At 35.6% G+C, this 21,555-nt stretch overlaps 2 protein-coding genes across 36 annotated transcripts in view; both read left to right on the top strand.

Moving 5' to 3' along the window:
- Window positions 1-14,276, top strand: part of LOC140743677 (uncharacterized) — a 54,370-nt gene extending 40,094 nt beyond the window's left edge. For 18 of the 35 annotated variants that reach the window (XM_073075143.1, XM_073075131.1, XM_073075142.1 and 15 more), the window contains 10 exons: window positions 423-535; window positions 2,703-2,857; window positions 3,614-3,724; window positions 4,024-4,075; window positions 5,366-5,540; window positions 8,197-8,235; window positions 9,388-9,508; window positions 12,344-12,478; window positions 13,255-13,373; window positions 14,138-14,276. In XM_073075143.1, coding sequence (XP_072931244.1) covers window positions 423-535; window positions 2,703-2,857; window positions 3,614-3,724; window positions 4,024-4,075; window positions 5,366-5,540; window positions 8,197-8,235; window positions 9,388-9,508; window positions 12,344-12,478; window positions 13,255-13,373; window positions 14,138-14,170 — 1,053 coding nt within the window. In that variant the 3' untranslated portion in view covers window positions 14,171-14,276. The remainder of the gene's footprint in view (window positions 1-422; window positions 536-2,702; window positions 2,858-3,613; window positions 3,725-4,023; window positions 4,076-5,365; window positions 5,541-8,196; window positions 8,236-9,387; window positions 9,509-12,343; window positions 12,479-13,254; window positions 13,374-14,137) is intronic. The other 17 variants (XM_073075153.1, XM_073075152.1, XM_073075154.1 and 14 more) reach the window with 16 other exon arrangements.
- Window positions 14,180-20,028, top strand: LOC140743173 (uncharacterized; the record flags this gene model as incomplete). The annotated part of the gene is made up of 1 exon (XM_073074228.1): window positions 14,180-20,028. A coding segment is annotated over one exon (1,266 nt), but the record flags the coding sequence as incomplete, so codon positions are not given.
- Between the last annotated feature and the right edge of the window lie 1,527 nt (window positions 20,029-21,555).

Here is a 21,555-nt window from a genome sequence, read left to right as displayed (position 1 = left end):
ATTATTCAAAGTCATCATGTAATATTTTTACTTGTAACTGTATTTCTTTAATAGGTCAAATTTACCACATGGCGAGGTTTTCCGGAATTATTTTTAATATATTTTGTGTAATTCCAACTACATATCAATATGCATGATAATATTTAGTAAGTACTTAAAATAATTTAATAGTTTCTAAAACAAAAATAAACAAGTATTTATAACATAAATTAAATTAAACCTTTTTAAACTCGGATATCACTATTCGTAATGATCATTTGAAATGAATAAAATAATACTCTGGTTAAACTTACCTATATCAATTTATTTTTAAGTTGCAGTTTGAAAATATTTGAAATAATTAGTATACACATACTGTCACATAATGTCACAATTACATTGCTGTTGTACGACATTTCTAATCGTTCTGTTATCCTTTTCAGGCCGCAATGGAACCGAGCATGCAAGGACACTCATCGCAACACGTGCCCGCTCGCAGCGCTTGGGGAGGACTCAACGTCTCATACGAGATGCAACAGGACCTTAGCAAACCTGGGTAATATATCTTCTGCAATGTTACATGTAGACAACCTATCATTGTTCCACTGCTGGGCACGGGTTTCCTATCAATGCGAGACGGGCTTGGTCCCAAGATCACTGTGCTAGTGTAAAGCCTAATGCGAATTGGTGAACAATTGGCTAGTGGATGTATAAACTGCATTAACTATGCATGTTAAATTGTAAATATGCTTATTTATATCATTTATAAATAATATGTACCATGCAGGCTACCCGATGATATGTCCATCCATAGATATCTAATCATTCGTCGATTAAGTTGTAACGTTTCACGTGGATGTGTATTACCCTACGAACAACAGAACTTTCTCTCATATATTAAGGTTTATTCATTACTGACACCCGGAATAAGCCGTTTAGTCGGAAACTACGCGATCTCATTGTAGCAACGCCAATTATTGCCTGCATTAACGTGTACATGGTCAAGTTAACAATATGAAGCAGTGCCTGATATTTTAAACAAAATACCTCGAAGTAATCTCGCAAAATCTTTTCATCTCGCGCAAAAATGAATGAAGCTGGGCTAATATTTATCTATATATTACTAATTGTTTAGAAATAGGCGTGCTGTGCAATTATGTTTATTATTTATATGTAACAAATAGTATGGTATTTAATGGTATATAATGTATTTTATAACATATACGCGACCATTTGAACACTTGGCTAATATGATATATTATCATATTATACTCACTTTTATTTTTGTGGGCCAAAATATCACATAGGTTATTGAATTATCGAAGAGAATATCTTGCCAGAACGTCGTATATGTTATTAATAATAATTATTATAATGTTATAAATAATATAATAGTATATTTATTAATAAGCGACACTTAAATCAGTTAGTTATACAATTTTAATACTAGTCGATTCCAAAGCAAGGATAACTAGATCGTTAACATTATGTTAATTGTTAATATCTTTATACAAAATATTAATTATGGAAGCCACAATTTCGTAAAAATTGTGATAATGTATTAAAATGTGGTTGATATAATTATAGATCTAAAAGAAAATATGTTTTAGTGACGGTCATCATTTAAAATAAATCTTATCTTTTATATTAGTTATCCGTTACATGCCATAGGTCAATAATAATTAATATCAACTTTGTTGCAAGGTGTTTAATTGCGATGCTATTTAATAAACTTTGATCCATTACATTCTTTTCAACCATGCTGTATACATAAACAAAATAATTATTAATGAAACCATATTATCCTTAACTTATTAATAATATTTGTATTTGCCTAAACTATCTGAAAGTAATGGAAACGCTGATAGTAACTATATACATATTCAATACTATTTTACCGAAATATACATATAGGTTCAATTTTTTAAGAGTGTTCGAGTAATTTGATATTCCTGCTCGATCACTGCGTTGAAAATGGGGCATAGGAAATAGTGGTATTGTATTTCGATGAATAGGTATATTATTCGTAAAATGCAAGTAGCAGTGCAAATGTTATTGCCTGTGTTTTAATTGCAATCGTTTTTGCGAATATTGTGAAATATATCTGCGATCACCTTTTCACACAATTGTACAATTTTTATGTCTAGAAAATAATGATAGTAGGTTTTAAAAGTTGATATCCAATTACATTTTTATAGTAAGGCAAAGTACACAATGGTAAATATTTTTTTGTTTGTTGAAACATTTATAATTCATATATAAATATAATCTTGCAAAATAACGTTTTAGTCCAAGGCTAGCAAGCAGCAAGTCGAAGCAGCGAATTGAGACACCTGTGGCATTGCTAATGTTGAAAATACACGTACCCTATGAATAAAAGTATATTTGAACTGATTTTAATATTTTCCAGCTGAGTCCTGCTTAGCAAGCTCGTTGATAACAAAGAGTCATGAATGTGACTCACGTTATCTAATATAATGCTCTCGAATTTTTCTCACTTGCTTCTAACCATATGTGTTACTGTAAAAAAGAAATAAGTGTTAATTAATTGCTGGTTACTTATCTCATGTTAGGTGGTATTCTTCGATTATGGAATAGATGTCTACAAACTGCGAATTTAGTATATAAATACAATCACGTGTATACATTCAAAATACCAGTATATGAAACCATAGGCAAAAGAGCGTAAAGTTCACCTGACATGTTATTGTCTCTTTTAAAAGGGTGAGCGGTGTCGCCGGACCGAGCAAGGATCCCAACGTCAACACGATGGGAGTTGGAAGCATTCCAATGCAACCCACCACGATCAGGACTAAGAAGAGACAGGCGATGGCCACTTCGGTGGTGTCGATGGCACAGCCGCCGCCTTCTGCTATACGTACGTACTATACTGCATATTAAATTAAAATACGTTTACATTCACAGCCTTACACTAGGATTCAGTGTTCTAGGTGCCACAAAGACAAAAACAAATGCACAAACAAGACTCAGAACAGGTATCTAGATTCATTATTAGATATATGTCTGGCTGGGGATCGAACCGGGTATCCTCTGCGCGCCAGACTGGTATAATTACGGACGAGTCGTCTAAATGATGCATTTAAATATTTAATAAAAGTCTGATTTTTTGTGTATTCGTCTAATATGTCTATGGCACGTACGACACATTGAATCACAGTCCTACAATACAGGTTTAAATGGCCCTGAATCTACTCTAGGGCTAAAAAAATGCGTTACTCTCTGGTTGCGGCGATCTGTCAATATACAAGGTGAATTTTTCAAATAGGCATTCAAGACCAAATCCGAAACTATAAGTTTTAGCTAAAAATGCTGAAAGAAGTTACGCGGCCGAGTTTGGTAAAAACTAAAACTGCATCATTCGTTTTTTAAAATATCTTTTGATCCTTATAAGTGACACTATCAAATAGTGGAATAATATAGGGTGTTTTTTCAAAATGAACTCATTCGATTCACGGCTAGGGAAAAAGATATTTAAAAAACTAATGATCCAGTTTTAGTTTGTATCAAAATCGGTCTCGTAACTCCTTTCAGCATTTTTCGCTACTCCTTATAGTTTCGGATTTGGCCCTGAAGGCCCGTTTTGAAAAATTCACCCTGTATACAACGGTTCCAGAATCGGCCGCAGCAGTTCAAAACTTAGCGACGATGCGCCGCGCGATGCCGCCGCAGACGCCCGCGCCAATGTACCAAGAGACTATCAAGGACTCGCCACCGAGCTCTCCGAGTCAGTATTAAACACCCCTTTTAAACATAAGATTAAGTGAGAATCACCGGCCAATTGTGTTTTGTTCTTTAAAAAGTGAGATGTATCACACTTTTTAAAGAACAAAAAATATTACAACACTATTTAACTAAGAACTAAACTATGTAATAGGACAGTCACAATACTCGTACTATTATGGCCATTTCCATAAGGGCTAACTGTGGTAAGCATAAATGATTCCTGAGAATATTATGTAGCATTTATGCATACGTGTTTAAGTTTACGATTTGTTTTGACGGACAAAAATTACATAAAAGCAGTTTCATTCTTCACAGGAGCTGAACGGTCCCTCAAGCCGAAAATGGAATCAAGGTAAATTCTTTTTCTCTTTTATTCCGATCGGACCTATAGTTTGTAAATGAAGATCACAGGTAGAATGAAACTTCAGGTAAATACAAGACATTTCAATACCGCAGCACTTACACGATCGTATTAACGCAGTATTTCAGTATATCTAAGATGCTGCATGTTGCGTGCACGCTGCCATATGGTTGGCTGGGAAGGTGATACGGATTGGATTTTCCGTTTTGTTGACATTAAATCGCTTGAAGCTGGTTCGAATGAGCAATAGGTCTTATGCGTTGTGCTACGCTACGGAGGATCCACGAGCCTCGGCATCGAGTGGCAACGGAACGACTGATGACCCTCGGGCAACGGTAACGCAACCGCAACAACGGCAACGGCAGAACAGTTGTTCTTCAGTGGCGAGCGGCAACCGACGAGATCCACAACGCCACTGACTTAATGCTCATCATTGTGATCGGCTTCTATAGATTTAGCGTCAATAAATCGTGGAATATCCTCAGGGCGAAGTCGCATTCATGATACTTTCAGATATAGGTAAATTTCATATTAATGAATAAACATTTACAACTTTAAACGTAATGCGACCACGCTTTAAGTCCATAGTTCCTTTCTTTCAAATGCTTTAATATCACGCATATAGTGGGTTTATTCATACAATTTGAAAATGGTTAACACCATGAATTTACTTCTTGAACATGTTTGTATTTGAATTAAGAGTAAATATTTTCAATATTTTTCAGAATGAAGTATTTTAAGTCTACATATGCGTATGATCAATTATAAAAAATAATAATAAAGCATTTCATTTAAGTATTAACAATCGCATCTATTAATAAAATAATCACTGATGAGAACTAAAAATTGTGTTCTATAACATCTTTATAACTTTCCAGTGGTATTAGAATTGCAAACGAATAGGCTATTACTGGTATTAGGCTAGGCTGTTACAGCCACCGAACTCATAGATTAGTAGATTATCGACGATCCACCGAAGTCATAGATTAGTAAAGATTACTCACACTAACAAGAAAATTTACCCAATTTTGAGAATTGAAATAGTTGCGTAAAAAAGTTTTACCACGTGTTAAAATTTCCCTAAAATATTTGAAATACTTATTTATTTATTATGTAAATTAAGCAGTATTAGTAATTTATTCGTAAATTTTCTCTAAAAACGTTTCTTATTTGTCAAGAATTAAAAAAAAAAATATTCAAATCAGCCGTTTGTGGCTCCATTCAATTGCAAGGCGGCGAAGTATCTTTACTGATCTACGACTAAAGTGTACTGTGTTGTAGCAGGATGGGCACGAGTTGCACGGCGCCGCACATGTTGGGCAACGAGTTGAACCCGGAGAGCGGGGCGGCGGCGCGGCTGCAGGAGCAGCTGAGCGCGGAGCTCGCGGCGCACGCGGCCGGCGGCGTGGGCCTCGACCCCCTCATCCCGCCGCCACTCATCAACAAGGCCGCGCCGGTAAGACACCGTACCACAACACTAATAACGAACAGTATGGAAACTACTACTAGTTTATACAATAATTACACCTACACTCCATTGAAGAATAAGGTTGTCGCTATATTATGTTTTTATAATAGTGTTATTTATTTCTATTTAAGCTTCACTGTGTTATTATGATCGATCATACGAATTGCAATAACTACGCAGCTTACTAATAATATAAGTAGGTAACCTCACGGCGTCGGTTAATCCCAGCAAATACTATTATTATTATTATATTTTTAAATACGGAAAACAATGTAACATTTATACATCTTACTTTGATTTTTGTACATCTTAATTTTGTTATTACGGCATAACCTTTACGAATTTAGGCGAAAGCATGCAAATGAATAAAAAAAATTATAACTCCTGTTTTAATGAAGCCAAATTCAAACAGCCGTAAACCACTAATACGCTTCTAGCATTTTTAAAAAGATTTTAGACTAAAATTATCGCGGAATTGAGATATTTTATTATGTAACGGGTGCTCACGATATGCGTTTTTTATTGCCCCTTTTTGCGTATTTTCTCCCCTCCACCTCAGTTTCGCCGTGACCACGATTCATGTAACTGGGTCGAAATATCGGCAATAAAAAACGCATATCGTGAGTACCCGTTACATAATATTTTTTTTAAAAAGATCGCGAAGATTCATAAATAGCAAACTTAACGTTGATGCGACACTCGCTACTGCAGCACTGCGAAAACCGCTTAGGGGCCTCGCCGATGCGCATGTTTATGTGAGTGTGCCGTTTCTAACGCTTTGTAGGGAGTTTCCATACTGTTCCATATTTTTACTGTGCCCGTACCGATCCCACCGCTGAGTCGTGGACGACCTTCAGGTCATATCAGACGGTTCACGGGTTTTGTATTATACATTGACGATAATTAATGAAGTACATCACGTATAATTCTTATTGTAGATAAGAGAAAATATTTATGTATGGTTTGAAATAAACAGGTAAACCCTAAAAAAAGACGTGACGAATTAACGAAAACGTGACGAATTAAAAAAAGACGTGACGAAGTGACGAATTAACGTAGTAGTAAATTGAAAAAAAAAAAAATCTTTGACTAAACTCAGTGATTCTCACTTAGATCTAGTTGTTGACGTTTGTATCAACTTTTGTTTGTTGATCAATGGTAAATAATAAAAATACGTTTTCACGTAAGTTAATTATCATCCTAGTGAACCCTCTGATATATTCTTAAATCACATGCAGATGTCCGCACAGTAACATCTTTATAAACCAAATAAACGCAACTTATTTCCATCTGGCACGACTCGGCGGCTGTGCTTATAGACAAACATAGCACCACAATACATGACCCCTACAATCACACGTCAGTACCAACTCGTGTATGGTATAGAGGTAAATATGTAATTATCCTGCCCTAGCGTAGTGCGCCGAGCGACTAAAGTATGCAAATTAAATACTACATGCAGCAATACTGATCGCTCAAACGGCGATGGCAATCTGCAATCCCGTGTCGATGAACCACTCACACTGTATAAATTGCATCACACATTATATTTTTTAACGTTCGCCGGTACTCAACCTGCGCATGTGGAGTCGTGCGCAGGTGAGGTCGTCCCGCCCACGAGATGCCAGCAAACTCGGAGCAACCCTAATGATGGCGATTCCTGTGCAAAGCTTGCAAGAGGAGACGATGCTCACGGATAGTAGTGTGCACAAAACCTAATGGCCCATCCATTTATCCAACACCTGCTCTCCAATGCTTTATGAACCCTCCTTCGATAACACAATTTCGACCTACATCTATAATTTCAATATTCTAACTTAAATAGGCTGTGTTTTATTTTATTTGTAAAAGAAAATCATAAGCAGGAACTTAAAAAGAGTTTGTTAGTTTAGTGAACTGTTACTTCATAGAAATGCTTACATTTTTATATAAGTATTTGATAAGATATAATAATTAATATAAAGGAATAGAAAACGTTAAATTACATAAGCTCGCTTCAGTGCTTTTGAAATATTCTAACGGAAAAAATAGTTGTAAATACAAGTTGTAGAAAATTTCCCTGTTTGTACATATTCATTCTAGCGTCATTCTTGCTTTGTAACATCTTAGTAAATTAATATTTTATCACGTCTCGCACCTAATGTTGGTAAATTGAATTAAGTAGTTTAATAATGATGAACCATAAGGTGACCTGAGATAAATGCATCTATAATGTTTACATTTTTCACTTAATTTCTACGTTTCTCTTTGAATTTATATGTAATGTTTGACACATATCCTTCCCTTCGATCCGTCCCAACTGATGCCTTGAATTATATGGTAAAATCTAAACGACTGTGACGTAAGTATCAGTTGGTGTTATACAAAAGGGCTGGCAAGATACATTATAGAATAGAATATATTAATTATAGTATTTATTTTTCTATAATGCTGTATGATATATAATGTGCTATAAAGCAGTATATTTATACTACTACACATAATTTGAAAATGATAGACACTGAAACAGCGTTGCAGCAAAACATTCGATGGTGAATTTCAGCTGACACGTCTGTGTTTATGATATGTTTTATTACTGCTATGAACATTTATATTTCGAAATTTACCATTATTATTGTCTGATAACAAATCTTTGTCCCTCTAGAGGTCTCATTGGCCCGAATTCCCGATGGACCTTCGAAGGGTAAGATATAATTAAAATGAAAAATGTTTTTTCTGAATGTAACCCATATAGTTATTGAAATATTCATTTGGCTATTATACATATATACAAATGCTTGAGGGTGCAGCATGATATGTCAGTAATTTGCTCCTCAAGAGGTCACTAGGTTCATATCTCGACCTACAAATCATCTTAAAGAGGGCCTAGTCAATGCTATGTGTCAAGCAAACGTTTATTATATATGTTGGATTCAATGATGATATGCGAATTGTAATGTTCAAGTTGAGAAAAATAGGGAATTTAGGACTAATTATATTAATTATATGTGTTCTTCATCTTTTTTAATCATGTCTGTGTATCATCTCATTTTCATTCATTTTGAATAATTATGCACTTAATAAAAATGGTCGTTAATGTGGGAAAACATTAAATGTACTTTAACTAATATCGAGAGCATCAAGCCATGAGTGTATAATTTGGTTGCAAATGCAAATGCAATGCAATGCAAATTTAAATCTGAGTATTGGCGTTAGGCATTTATTAACAAAATATACAAATCATGCCATAACGTCATGGCAGCTGGCTTGACGCACTCTACATTATTCCGTTTCGATTGGGAACATTCATTAGATTGGGGTCATTAAATAATACGATCATAGATTTTATATAAAATCCACCGTGTTAAGTGATCGTGGGTGCTCAGATATTTGCGTGTGCTTTATAATTTCAAATTAATCATCATTCAATTATTCATTTACTGATACATCAGTTCACCCATGTACTATTATTAATGTAATCATTAAATTGTTCAAGAGAATCATTGCGTGCATGAAGTGCTATTTCGCGGTCCATACAAGTGAACTAGGCATTCGGACGTTTGTTGCCCGTGGCACTAACGCTTATTATCTTACATGCATTTTGGTTTTGACCACTAATAATAATATAAATAATAATTAAACGAAATAAAATTAAAAAACGGATGCTCTAAGGTTAAATTTGTGACAAAAGGTCAAAATATATGAGTGTGGTTCTACTAAGTGAACCACGCATTTACCGGGCAACAAACGAATATGGAGCATGGCGAAAGGGACCCGCTGCGAGTATATAGATATGTGTTGAATGTTGGTGGCGCTAGTAATGTTTGCTGGATCTAAACTTGTCGTTATTATTTAGGGTGCCACTGGCCGGCCGAGCACTGGCGCGCAGAGCCTCGACCAGTTGCTTGAGCGGCAATGGGAGCAAGGCTCACAATTCCTGATGGAGCAGGCGCAACATTTCGACAGTGAGTATCAGAGTATGTATGTTGCATCCTTCTACATAGACTAGCGCTTAATTGTGCTTTCGCGCTGCTAACACTAAGGACTCTGCCAAACAGACAGTAAATCAAACACGCGGCGGTTGCATTCAGCTAGTAACGCCTGTTATTAATATTCTATCTATCCAATTTTTGCCTGTCAAAGAACGAAATTTGACTATTCATAGTAATTGTCAAATATCAATATTTGATAAGCAAAACATTTGAACGATTTTATTAGTAAGAGATGAATTTAAACATAGTCTCTAATACACTCTAACGTGCATACAAAATAAAATATGATATAATGAACAATAATCTTTTATGATTCAAGCTAAACCGTTCATAGTAATATAAAAATTATTCGCCAACCGTTTGGTGTGCTGTTTGTTTGACAGAATCTTAACCGTTAATGTTAACTAGTAGAAAGTACATAAACAAAGTAACCAAAGAGACCCCAGTGCAATACATGGTCAAGGTATTACATCAATAAATAAATATTATATTGAGACAACCCGCGTGTAAATGTACAGAAATCTTTGTCATAAGCCTATAGTAAAACGCTATTCAACTTTTAGATTACTTCGTTTATGTGCACATCTGAACATGATTACGTTCTTATTTATGTAAAACACACACCTACTTTCTTTTAAATAGACAAACTAAACAATATTAGCCAGAGTTTTAACTTTTTATCGAGTGTTCCGGAAGGTTTTGTCCGCACATTAATTATAACAATATAACCTCCTTAAGAAAAGCCAAACACGTCAAAAATATGTATCCTATAATAAATATCTTGCGAGGAATTCGCTATTTGTTAAAATTAAATTAATTTACGAATACTAACTAAATTTGTGATTCATGTGAAAAAAAAAATATGATTTTATCAATGTGATAAACATTAAACTAACATTAATATTTAGCAGTGTTGGGCGCTGCTGTGTTCCGGTTTGAAGGGTGTGGTAAGGGAGACATACTTTTCCGAGGCGTTTCAGCTTAGTCCTCAGGGGTAGCGGCGCATCTGTGGCCGACCTCAGGTAGGAATATCTAATCCTATCTGGGGTTGATTGCAGATGTCCATGGGAGGCAGTAGCCACTTACCATCAGGTGGACTGCATGCTCGTCTGCTACTTCTATATTTAAAAAAAAAAAAAAAAAAAATCTGAATTTAGCATTTGAGTTCACAGATATGTAATTGTTCCGATTATGGATGTGTTTACTTCGTACAAGTTATGTATTTACTAACATAATGTATACAATGTGTTACACGACAGTAAATAAAAGTTCTCGTCATACAAGGTGTTTAGATAGGTATATTGCGATACTACTAAAATTATGCTTACTCAGTATTTGAAAAATAAAGCTTAATTTTTAATCTTAATTTATTTTTAATGCCCTGCCCATGTTTCCGTAAAAGGTTATTTAGCGTAAATTGTATATAAGGATGAGAATCTAATTACGTTAACCGCGAACAATAAAGCGTTCCGCACTTTCAGAATCGAAGATTTTTTTCTATGTCCAATTTATAATTATTAATTGGTACAATATTTCATTATATTACGGTATTTAAACCCTAGTGCTGTCATAATACGAAAATCTATATCTAAAAATTGTAAAATAAAAAATGAACTTTTTGGCTAGTTGTAGTTTAAAATAATTTTGGAAGTCCAGGGAAGGTTTAAAAGGTACCTGATATATTTTGAGCTAGTATTGTTTATTCTTTATACACGAATTCATTGTGTGTTCGTAAATCTTGGAATAAACTAATCGACAATGAAATCTAAGATGGTCTGAATTGACCGAATGACCGGTAGGGAATGGGTCTATGCATTATGCCTGGACCTTGAAAAAGACAGTATTTACAATAATACGTAAATCAATAAATAGTAAAATGGAAAACATTTTACTGAATTAGGTTACGAACATGCAATGTACGTCAACGCAAATTAAATGTCTTTGTTTTATACAAATTTTATTTGGAATGTTACTGCATGATCGTCCGTTATATATTTAAATATTTAACCCAAACAAATCTGGACGAATGATTTGGGTATTGCTCGTGGTTGGGAACAAAAGTGAAGCTTTCTAACAAGGAGTATTGAAATTAAGAGTTGTCTTTTCCTTGAAAAATAATAATTTTTTATACTGTGACATTAAATGTAAAGGTCAAATCATTCCAAGTTGAATGAAAATGTACTTCACTATTGTTTTTGATCGATATAAATGTTTCTGAAAGCGTAAGCACTTGCGTTACAGGTGAGCAGCACGAGTCACGACGAGGAGTTCCCTGCATAAAGGATCCAAACCGTAAAAAAATCCCCAATATGTCTGCTGCAAATGATATTTTATACATCAGAAGTGAAGTTAAAGTTTTGCAGCAGAATCAAGGATGTCGGCGCAACACCATCGTTGTCGAATCCTTGCATATATGGGGTTGTACTTTGTCATATCTATACCGAGAATTGTTATTGAAAACTAGCAAGTGTCCATTATATTTGAAGAATTGCGCCGATTGCGCCAACATATGACATTTAAGAAATTAAATTAACAGTGTTTTGAACCTGCAAATGAAAATTCGATGATTATTATTATTTTAGTCTGCCTTGGTCGCTATTTAAAACCCATCGTATTGAATTATTCCCGGTATATATATGACACAGTAATATTGTCCTTTTTTTTGTCCTGTCGTATGGGGTTTTTGTCTACAGAATTGTATAAAGTCATCTGGTGTATGATATTGTTGTGTTTTACGTGGTGGCGGCGCATTTAGGATTGATAACGGCCATCTAGCCAAAGAAACTTGATTATCGATGGTAGCGAGAAATTTTTCAACAGTTGCGTCGCTTTTGTCATGTCTACACCAACTGCGCACAGAGAACGTGCGGCTGGAAGAACACGTGGGCAGCCTCTTGCAACGCCGCGACCATCTCCTTGCCGTCAACGCTCGCCTGGCGATCCCGCTCACCACCGGTAAGGTCGACCCACATTATTTTTATTTTATATATGTTATTTATATCCCTTATATCCCCCTTATATCCCTTTATATCTCTTGAATTTTAAATATTCAAACGTCATTCCACGAACTGAATAGGTTTAACTCCGTGATCTTTCACGGATTTATTCCGATTCCATGTCGAATCGAGGGTGGAATTGCGAAATTTCCTTTCCCAAATTCAAATCCCAAATTTAAAGGATAAAGGATATTGCGACGTAAGTTAATTTGATCTTTTTATCGTTGTAGTAGTTGTCGTATTGTATGAGATTTATTGTTGCATCTATATGTTTTTTGTTATGTACACTTTACACCTTTTACACTTAATGCGACATGATACGTACAAGCATACAATTCTATAACATCATTATTTTGAATGTGTTTATTTTGCACATTATATTTTGTTTCAAACTACACAATGCCACTGCACAGTGAATATCGCATCTTTAGCATTACAATGACAAAAGTACAAATAAATTGGGAGTGTTGCCTTAAATTCTCTGTCGATCTGAATTTACAATCATTATCCATCTAATTCCTACCAAAGATTCACATTTGACAACATCATACTAGACACTCAAATTTTGATCTTTGGGAACAAGATACTGATTGTTATTAATAACGTGTGTATACGAGTGTTAAGTGGAATAGTTTGTTATTTCGAAACAGTCGATAGTGGCAACGTCATTGTAATGTTAAATGTGCGAGTTGAGGCCCGCGACGTCTCGTGTTGAGTGTCGGTGTGCGGTTGCAGTGAGCGCGGGCCCGCCGGAGCCGAGCCGCTGTCCGCGCGAGCCGCCGCCGCCGCGCGCGCCGCAGCCGCCCGTGCGCGCCGAGACTATCACCTCGGAGCGCTCGCACCAACCCCATCAGGTATGTTATATGCATTTATAAACTAAACGAGACTGAAAATATTATATATAAAATTCTCGTGTCACAGTGTTAGTTACCGTACTCCGAAACGACTTTACCAATTTTCACCATGACATGCATATTCAGTAGGTCTGAGAATCGGCTACTATCTATTTTTCATATTCCTAAGTGATAAGGGTTGTTCACCCTTAACATTTTTTTATTTATATGGCAACACAACGTTTGCCGGGTCAGCTAGTAACCACTTACATTTTGAAAAATTTTAAATACTGCCTAATTTCACTAGCTTTTATAAGCGGCTTCGCACACATTCAGCGGTTTCAAGAACAATACGTCTTTCGGGATATAATGTACCCTCTATCCTTTTCTAAACCCCTGACAACGTGTGTACAAAACTTCACGACAATCCGTTATGTAATTAAGACGTGGCAGTGTAGCAAAGAAAAAAAAACTCACATTCGCATTTATAATATTAGTTAGGAAAAGTTAAGTTAGAATAAAAAGGCTAAGGCAGAAAGTTAAAAGAGTATTTTTTAACTTCATGTCAAGGATGAGGAAGGAAGGAAGTAATGGCTTTATGTGAAAAATATTAATATTTATGATACATGACAAATTTGTAAGGATGTAAAAAGAAATCTCTATCAGCTCGATGGCATAAGTTTATTTCTTGTTTCAATTTTATAAACAAAACACGCACATAAAGGCATACATTTACTTAGATTAGATATTAGCATTTACCAATATTGGTTCATTTGTATTTGCAGCTACTAATGCGTGAAGTCCAAAAGCCCAGCTGAAAGCGACCGGGTGGCGGCGACCAGCGGCCCGGCCCCTCGAGCGGGCCGGATCACCTGCGCACCGTCCAAACATACATCCGGCTCGAACAACGGCCCCGGTGCGACTTCTCCATCGACGCCATCCTCAACCACGATACCCGCCCGCGCAACCGCGCCCTCCCGCGCGCCATCCAACCACAACACCAGCAGCAGCAGCACCAACCGCAACTACACCAGCCGCAACAACAGCAGCAGCCGCAACAACACCAGCTGCAACAACAGCAACAGCCGCAACAACAGCAGCAGCATCAGCCGCACCAACAGCAGCAGCACTCGCCGCACCAACAGCAGCAGCATCAGCCGCACCAACAGCAGCAGCAGCACCAGCTGCACCAACAGCAGCAGCATCAGCTGCAACAACAGCAGCAACATCAGCTGCAACAACAACAGCAGCAGCATCGGCCACAACAACAGCAGCAGCACCAGCCGCACCAACAGCAGCAGCATCAGCCGCACCAACAGCAGCAGCATCAGCTGCAACAACAGCAGCAGCATCAGCTGCAACAGCAGCAGCAGCACCAGCCGCACCAACAGCAGCAGCATCAGCTGCAACAACAGCAGCAGCATCGGCCACAACAACAGCAGCAGCACCAGCCGCACCAGCAGCAGCAGCATCAGCCACACCAACAGCAGCAGCACCAGCCGCAACAAGAGCAGCAGCATCAGCCGCAACAACAACAGCAGCAGCATCGGCCACAACAACAGCAGCAGCACCAGCCGCAACAAGAGAAGCAGCATCAGCCGCAACAACGACAGCAGCAGCATCGGCCACAACAACAGCAGCAGCACCAGCCGCAAAAGTTGCAACAACACCAGCAGCAGCACCAACAACAGCACCAGGTACAACGCCAGCCACACCATCAGCAGCATCATCAGCCACACCAACAGCAGCAGCGGCCGCAGCAGCAACACCAGCCGCATTACCAGCCGCGCCACCGGGCGCAACACCAGCCTCGAAGCCAGCCGCCCCAGCAGGCGCACCGCCAGGCGCTGCACCAGCCGCAACAGGCGCACCAGTACCACTACCAGCAACAGTACGTACAACAGTACCAGCTGCCCCCGCGCGCGCACGCCGCATCGCACACGGTGACCAGCCCCCACCCGCCAGAGTATGATTACTTCAAGCCGCCAGGTCCGCCACCACCACCACCGCCGCCGCCGCCACCGCCGCCGCCACCGCCGCCGCCGCCGCCGCCACCCCCACCACCACCAACACCACCAACACACTACTATTAATATACATTATACTGTATAATTATATATATTATATAAATAGCTCCCCAAACCCTACCCTTGCCCCCTTGTTTTGTACTGCCGTCCAAAACGCTATTGAAGCTAATTGTACTGTTTAATCCATTACATTGCCAGAATGCATCATAATAATACACGTAATTTTAATTGTCATTTATCATTTCCAAACCATATTAATCACTATGTATATAATTATTAAGGAGTAAGTGAATACTTTACTTTTTATGAACATTACCATCAACTCGATAATAAGAAATTGTCTTGCCACTGAGTTCTTTGCTCTTAATGAAGAACTGATCGCTGATATAATTTCTATACATCTTTACTGTTGAAGGATCTTTACTATTCGAATGAGAAACCAATCGTGGGTAAAATTCGAATATCGATCCTAAACTCATATTAGTAAATAGTGTTTATTTGTAAATAATATCTCGAAATTTTAAATTATGCTGTAAATATTGAACATGGATGACATGTTTATAAATCGTTGTTATTTATGTTAATTGTGTAACATGTTTTAATGTTATATTAATTAATATACAATAACATTTTTTAAAGTATGTTCCATTTAAAATGCTTGTAAATAGCTGTTCAATATTACTAGTGCCACCAATTAATTTAATTCAAAATATAAATACCTATATTTTGATATACTGTTTGGAACAAAGGGTAATATTTTAATTAATTGGTCTCAAAAACACTAATTAGGCATGATGTATGTTTTATTAATCATTTCAGATATAATTTTTCATTTTAATTGTAGAAGTACTTTCTTTGTACATTCGCGAACGCGTATCCTTGGACGGCAGTTTATTTTTTATATTTATGTTTTAGTAGCTACTACCTATATAAATAATTGTCCTATTGCTTATTATAAATACAACTTAAATCACACTGTTTTTGTTAAAATATATAATATACACACCTGTTAAGGATGTAAGGAATATTTTAACGAGGTAAAATGTCTACCAGAGATATGAGAGAACCACTGGATTATTAACAATATATTTGCGCCGCTTGCAAAGCGGACAACAGACAGACGTTAATTGTCGATATTGGAAATTATTTTTGCCCAGTACTGAGAGGCCACACGATCGTCGACACTTTTGAAACATTTCAACTGTAGATGGGACTTGGATTTTCGTAGTGGAAACCTAGTGCGTTAATGAAGAGATGTGACAATTTATGCGTGATCATGTGGTACCGCGATGTATTCGAACTTGCTAATGATCGATTCATTATATTTGCTCACATGCAAACATGGACTATTGTAAAAGTGATTGATTTACGATGTTAAACGTCTGAGACGTTACTTACGTGACATGTCCTGGCGTATATGCAGGCAACAAAGTTTTATAGGTAACATTAAAGGCACAATTATACACGATGGCGTTATTGTTCTTTAATGTCACTTGATCAGTTTTGTGCCCTCCTGGGTGTGCAGACCACCGGTCTGGTCGGAAGTGAGCGCGTCCCGATGTATTGAACATACACACGCGGAACTGAATGATGAAATAGCAGGCATTATTAGTATTCATGTTTAAGTGTTTAAGCTATATGGAGCATTCAATATATCTGAGGATTATTCTAGATGTAATTCTGTGTGTATTTTAATCGAATCGATGTTCAATGTGCCAAGTTACTACCCCATTAAACTGACGACCGGTTCCTATTAGACAGTTCCCAATGCTAAATATAACTATTTTCATGATATAAACTACAGAAAATTGTTTACATGGCTTTAGATGTTCGCTTTCTCAGAGGCCTAATAGATATCTAGTCTGGGCGTGACAGACTAACAAGTCTGCATCTATGCGCGGTAATATGTTGGGGAAATAGCAGGCACATTGATTAATACATGTTTTAGTGTTTTAAGATTATTGAAACAATAATATTAATCTATTCTAGATGTACGAGTAACTTGATGTTTAATGTGAAAAAACTGTGCTCTATATTGTAATAGCAGCTTCACCAGATGCGTTTGTGTCTTTAATTCCCGATGTTCTCATTTATATTTTCAATCATAAATTTATTTTAACTTTGTTATATAATTTCGGATGCTTCAATATTCATCTTTATATGTGAATCCACACAGTGGTTGTCGACCGAGCTCTACTCGTAACAGAGATAAACATTAAAAAAGGTGGACAACATGATCCGTGATTACATTTTATGCATTTATTATTTTATTACTTATAAGATTTAAAGTAATTTAATCCGTTTTTAATAGTAATTTAATATATAGACGTTAACTTATGTAATATCTGGTATATAAATTTAAATCAAATAGTAACTTACTTTTGATCTATTGGAGGAGCACTTTATCTGTTGGAATATTAGGCGTGGATGGAAGCTAGTCGCGGAGTGCTCGGTGGGTGTGTACGTGGCCGTAACGCCGGCTGTCGGCTCTGTCGCAAATTTATATATAAAAAAATCTTTACTAAATATATTTTTCAAAATCGACTGGATCAAATCATGGACTTCAAAATTTTATCTTTTTATCGTAAAAATATTATATTAGGCATTAAAATTCATTGAAATTTTATCTACGTAGTATGACGAATTTTACGTTTTAAAAACGTTTCCCTTTAGCGTGTACACAGAAGTGTATTTTAATATAAGTATATTTTAATCACTAGTACGATATTAAATTATCTTGTGTTGTATCAACGTTTTAGGAGTGTTCCGAATTTACAATTTTATCAAAATACTCGTAGTATGTCTAAACGAAAACGAGATAAATCCTTTGTTTCAATTGTACAACATCTACACAAAAATCTTTGTGATAAGTAAACAGCAACATAATACTAAGTTGTTAATAATATTGTATTTCGGAACATTCCTCATACGTTCTCTATGTTGTGAATCATAACTGTACTCATTGTCATAGATGTATAACTTTTAAATGTTCCGTGACATAAAACATATTAATAAGCATATTAACTTAGTGTGTGGACTCGATGTTTACGTAACTTGTGTATCGTAATTATTTAAATAATTATTAGAACATCTCAGTGTGTTGACAGTCGCTAGAAGAAGTTCCTTGTCACTAAAATGCTTAAGTCTACATGCAGTAATATTAAATATTTCTATAGTAATCTTTGCTTACAGAGGGTTTGTAAGATTTTTCAAATTAATCAATTCGTTCATTCATTCTGTGCATCCAAGAAATGGAGTGAATGAAACTTCCCTCTGTTCTAACCGAATACTATCGAGTGTTCGTCACTCACCTCCATGTTACCGACATACTTATCGCACTATATCTATGAATATTTAATACAATTCAATACACAAAATCATATTTGTCTTTAACGACTGGCAACACATTATGCTCAAGCTAATATTTAGTTTACTGTTATTGTTCCATTTTTTGTGGATGTATTACGATTGAGTGCGCAAAAATAATTATTATGTCTGTTTTTATGTTATTTTTTATTTTAATGTTAGTTATTATTATTACTATTACTTGGATTTTTGTCTCCCGATATTTTTTTATTTAACTAATAATTTAACGGCTTAACAACAGTGTCCAATATAACGTGTAACCTTTTATGCAAGAACGGTAAGACTTTAATCTAATAAATCGTCATCTTTCTCTCAATCTTTCTGACGATACTAAGTTCGTTTAGTGATGTGCTATTGAGCTTTTAGCTTTAACAAAATTTGAACATTTTAAAATCGGACTGGAGTAGTATACATTTTTGGCAATTCTCTTTCATCTCGTTTTTTTTTTTAGTAAAATAAAAAGTATTTATTTCTGTTATGACTTTGTTTACGGCGTTTGTTCGATATATTTCTTATATCAACCTGTTCTTGCGTTTTCTCACGTTATATTGACATCGTCATCTTTTTTACTTTTTACTCTAAAGTAGGGTCGTATTATTCAGTGTATATTCTTAGGACTAAATTATTTAGTATCCATCGTTTATTTTAAGATTATACATCTGTATTGTAAGTTTTAACTTTATTTATTCATAATACGTAATTCAATAATATAATTCCTAAATATTAATAAGAAATCAAGGTACCAAAATTTAATAAACATAATATAAAGATAATAACAGAACACGTAGGAAATTGACGTACTCCAACGGTTATTATGAGTTTAGTGATACAGATACAAGATTGTATTATTTCGCGTTTGATAACGTTTCGTGAATAAATCCTAATTTTAAAAAATGAGTATTATCAATAATATGTTTCAATTTGTATTTTTTTCTATGAAACATAAAACTATATAGTTTTAAGTCTAGTTAAGGCCATCATAAACATCTATTGATCTCAGTCGATACGGCCGGGCCGAACGGAATACTATGTATAGCGTTCGCCTCGGCCGGTCAAATACCAGCGCCTTTACAGCGCGAAAAATATGTAAACCTTCAAAATTTTGCTACCTTGACTGATTATGGGTAATTAGATTTTAAACTATGGTATGTGGTATATTTTACTGTCTGTATACACAAAACGATACTAATTTCTTTTCTTTTAATTTTGCATTTATGGTAACATCTTCGACAGTCAATTACCAAACGTACTAGTACCTTATTAAATATATTCTAAAAAATAAATTTGTGTTTTATTTCTCTAGTACCCTTACCGATATAAAAACTTTGGACATTATATTATTTCGAAGCAAGTCGCTCTTTCTAGAAGCTTATAAATGTATATATCTACACTTTATATCCGTTAAATTTGAAGACTATATAATTTCATTTAAAGTTAACATTTATGATAATCACATTTTCTACAAATTAACATTGTATAATATAGATGTGCTGCTTGAGAACTATTATATTTCGACAAACTTTTATGCATGGAATACACCGTGCTTTTTATTTACATTACAATATTCGAAACAATAAAACTAAATACTAATTAAAAATAATCAAATTGTACACTAATAGAAACTTGTTTACAAAATATACATATATACAAAAATATAAAAAATGCCATAAAAAAATATCACCATCGCAAGGTGCCCAAGATACTGGCAGCATTTCCTCTTTGAATTGCTATAGCTTTGATATACTGTGCTTTTATGTGCAAATGGCGGGGGCGCCACAAGCCATCATAATGTTGCTAGGTTAAAACTATTTTATCAATACATAATATTTAAGGTATTTTTACGAATCTCTAATAATAACGTGAATAAATATTTTGTTGACGATTAACATTTTTTTTAAGATCGTAAGTTATTAAATTACGGATAAAAATTAAACAACGTGCCTGGTAAATTGAAAAATGCTTATGAAGGTGGCAATAAAATACTGTAGGTACTGTTGTACACAAATGCAGGTCTGTGATACATACAGTTTGGTTGTTTACGATATTTCGCTAAATGCTAAGAGATGGCGCCACGTGTACGTATCTTAAATAAGCGCCCAAACAACTTTCTTAATATTCGCATAAAAACTTAATTAGGCGAAACGGAGAACTAAGCTTCGTAAGTGCCGCCTGTATGTTGAGAATGATACGTGATATGTCTTCTGACCTTCATTGATGGTGGTTGCACCTTCCTATATAGGTTACTATACCTACTCTTTGGTTGCACCCTTACCACAATGTATAGTTTAAACATAGAGTTTAAACCAATTTTTCAATTAATGTAAAGTGCAAAATAAATTACTCACTTGTAACATATTTTGATCTCCTTTCATTAAAACGTTGATAAAAGTTCTTAATATTTTTTCTCTTTCTTACGACATATGGACAAACAACGGTATAGGTATAGTAACTGCATTAGACAATTAATTTAATAGGTTTATCACAGTGTAACATGCTTTGGAAAGAGTCAATGATTCTACGGGAGACATGTGAATCACATACGGGATAGGTACCTACTTAAGTGCTGGATTATTGGGTTGTTATTCAAAGCGCCTCCTATTTTAATACGCTTTTATTAGCTTCAGACGTATGTATGTTGGTATGTTAGTATGTAACGGAATCTTTGAACATGATTTTAACCCCCTTCAAAACGTCGGATTAACTTGAAATTTGGTATACTTCTTAAGGATCGATGACAATTCAATATTTTAAACATTCTGACCCGTTATCCTTACTAGGATAATCAGGATCAGCGATTTTTGTTTTCCTGA

The sequence above is a fragment of the Epargyreus clarus genome, unplaced genomic scaffold, assembly GCF_041222505.1.
Source record: "Epargyreus clarus isolate Ecla_fem2 unplaced genomic scaffold, WU_Ecla_fem_2.2 ptg000007l, whole genome shotgun sequence".
NCBI lineage: Eukaryota > Metazoa > Arthropoda > Insecta > Lepidoptera > Hesperiidae > Epargyreus > Epargyreus clarus.
The sequence above is the reverse complement of the archived record's forward strand: the minus strand, read 5'-3'. Positions and strand labels throughout refer to the sequence as shown.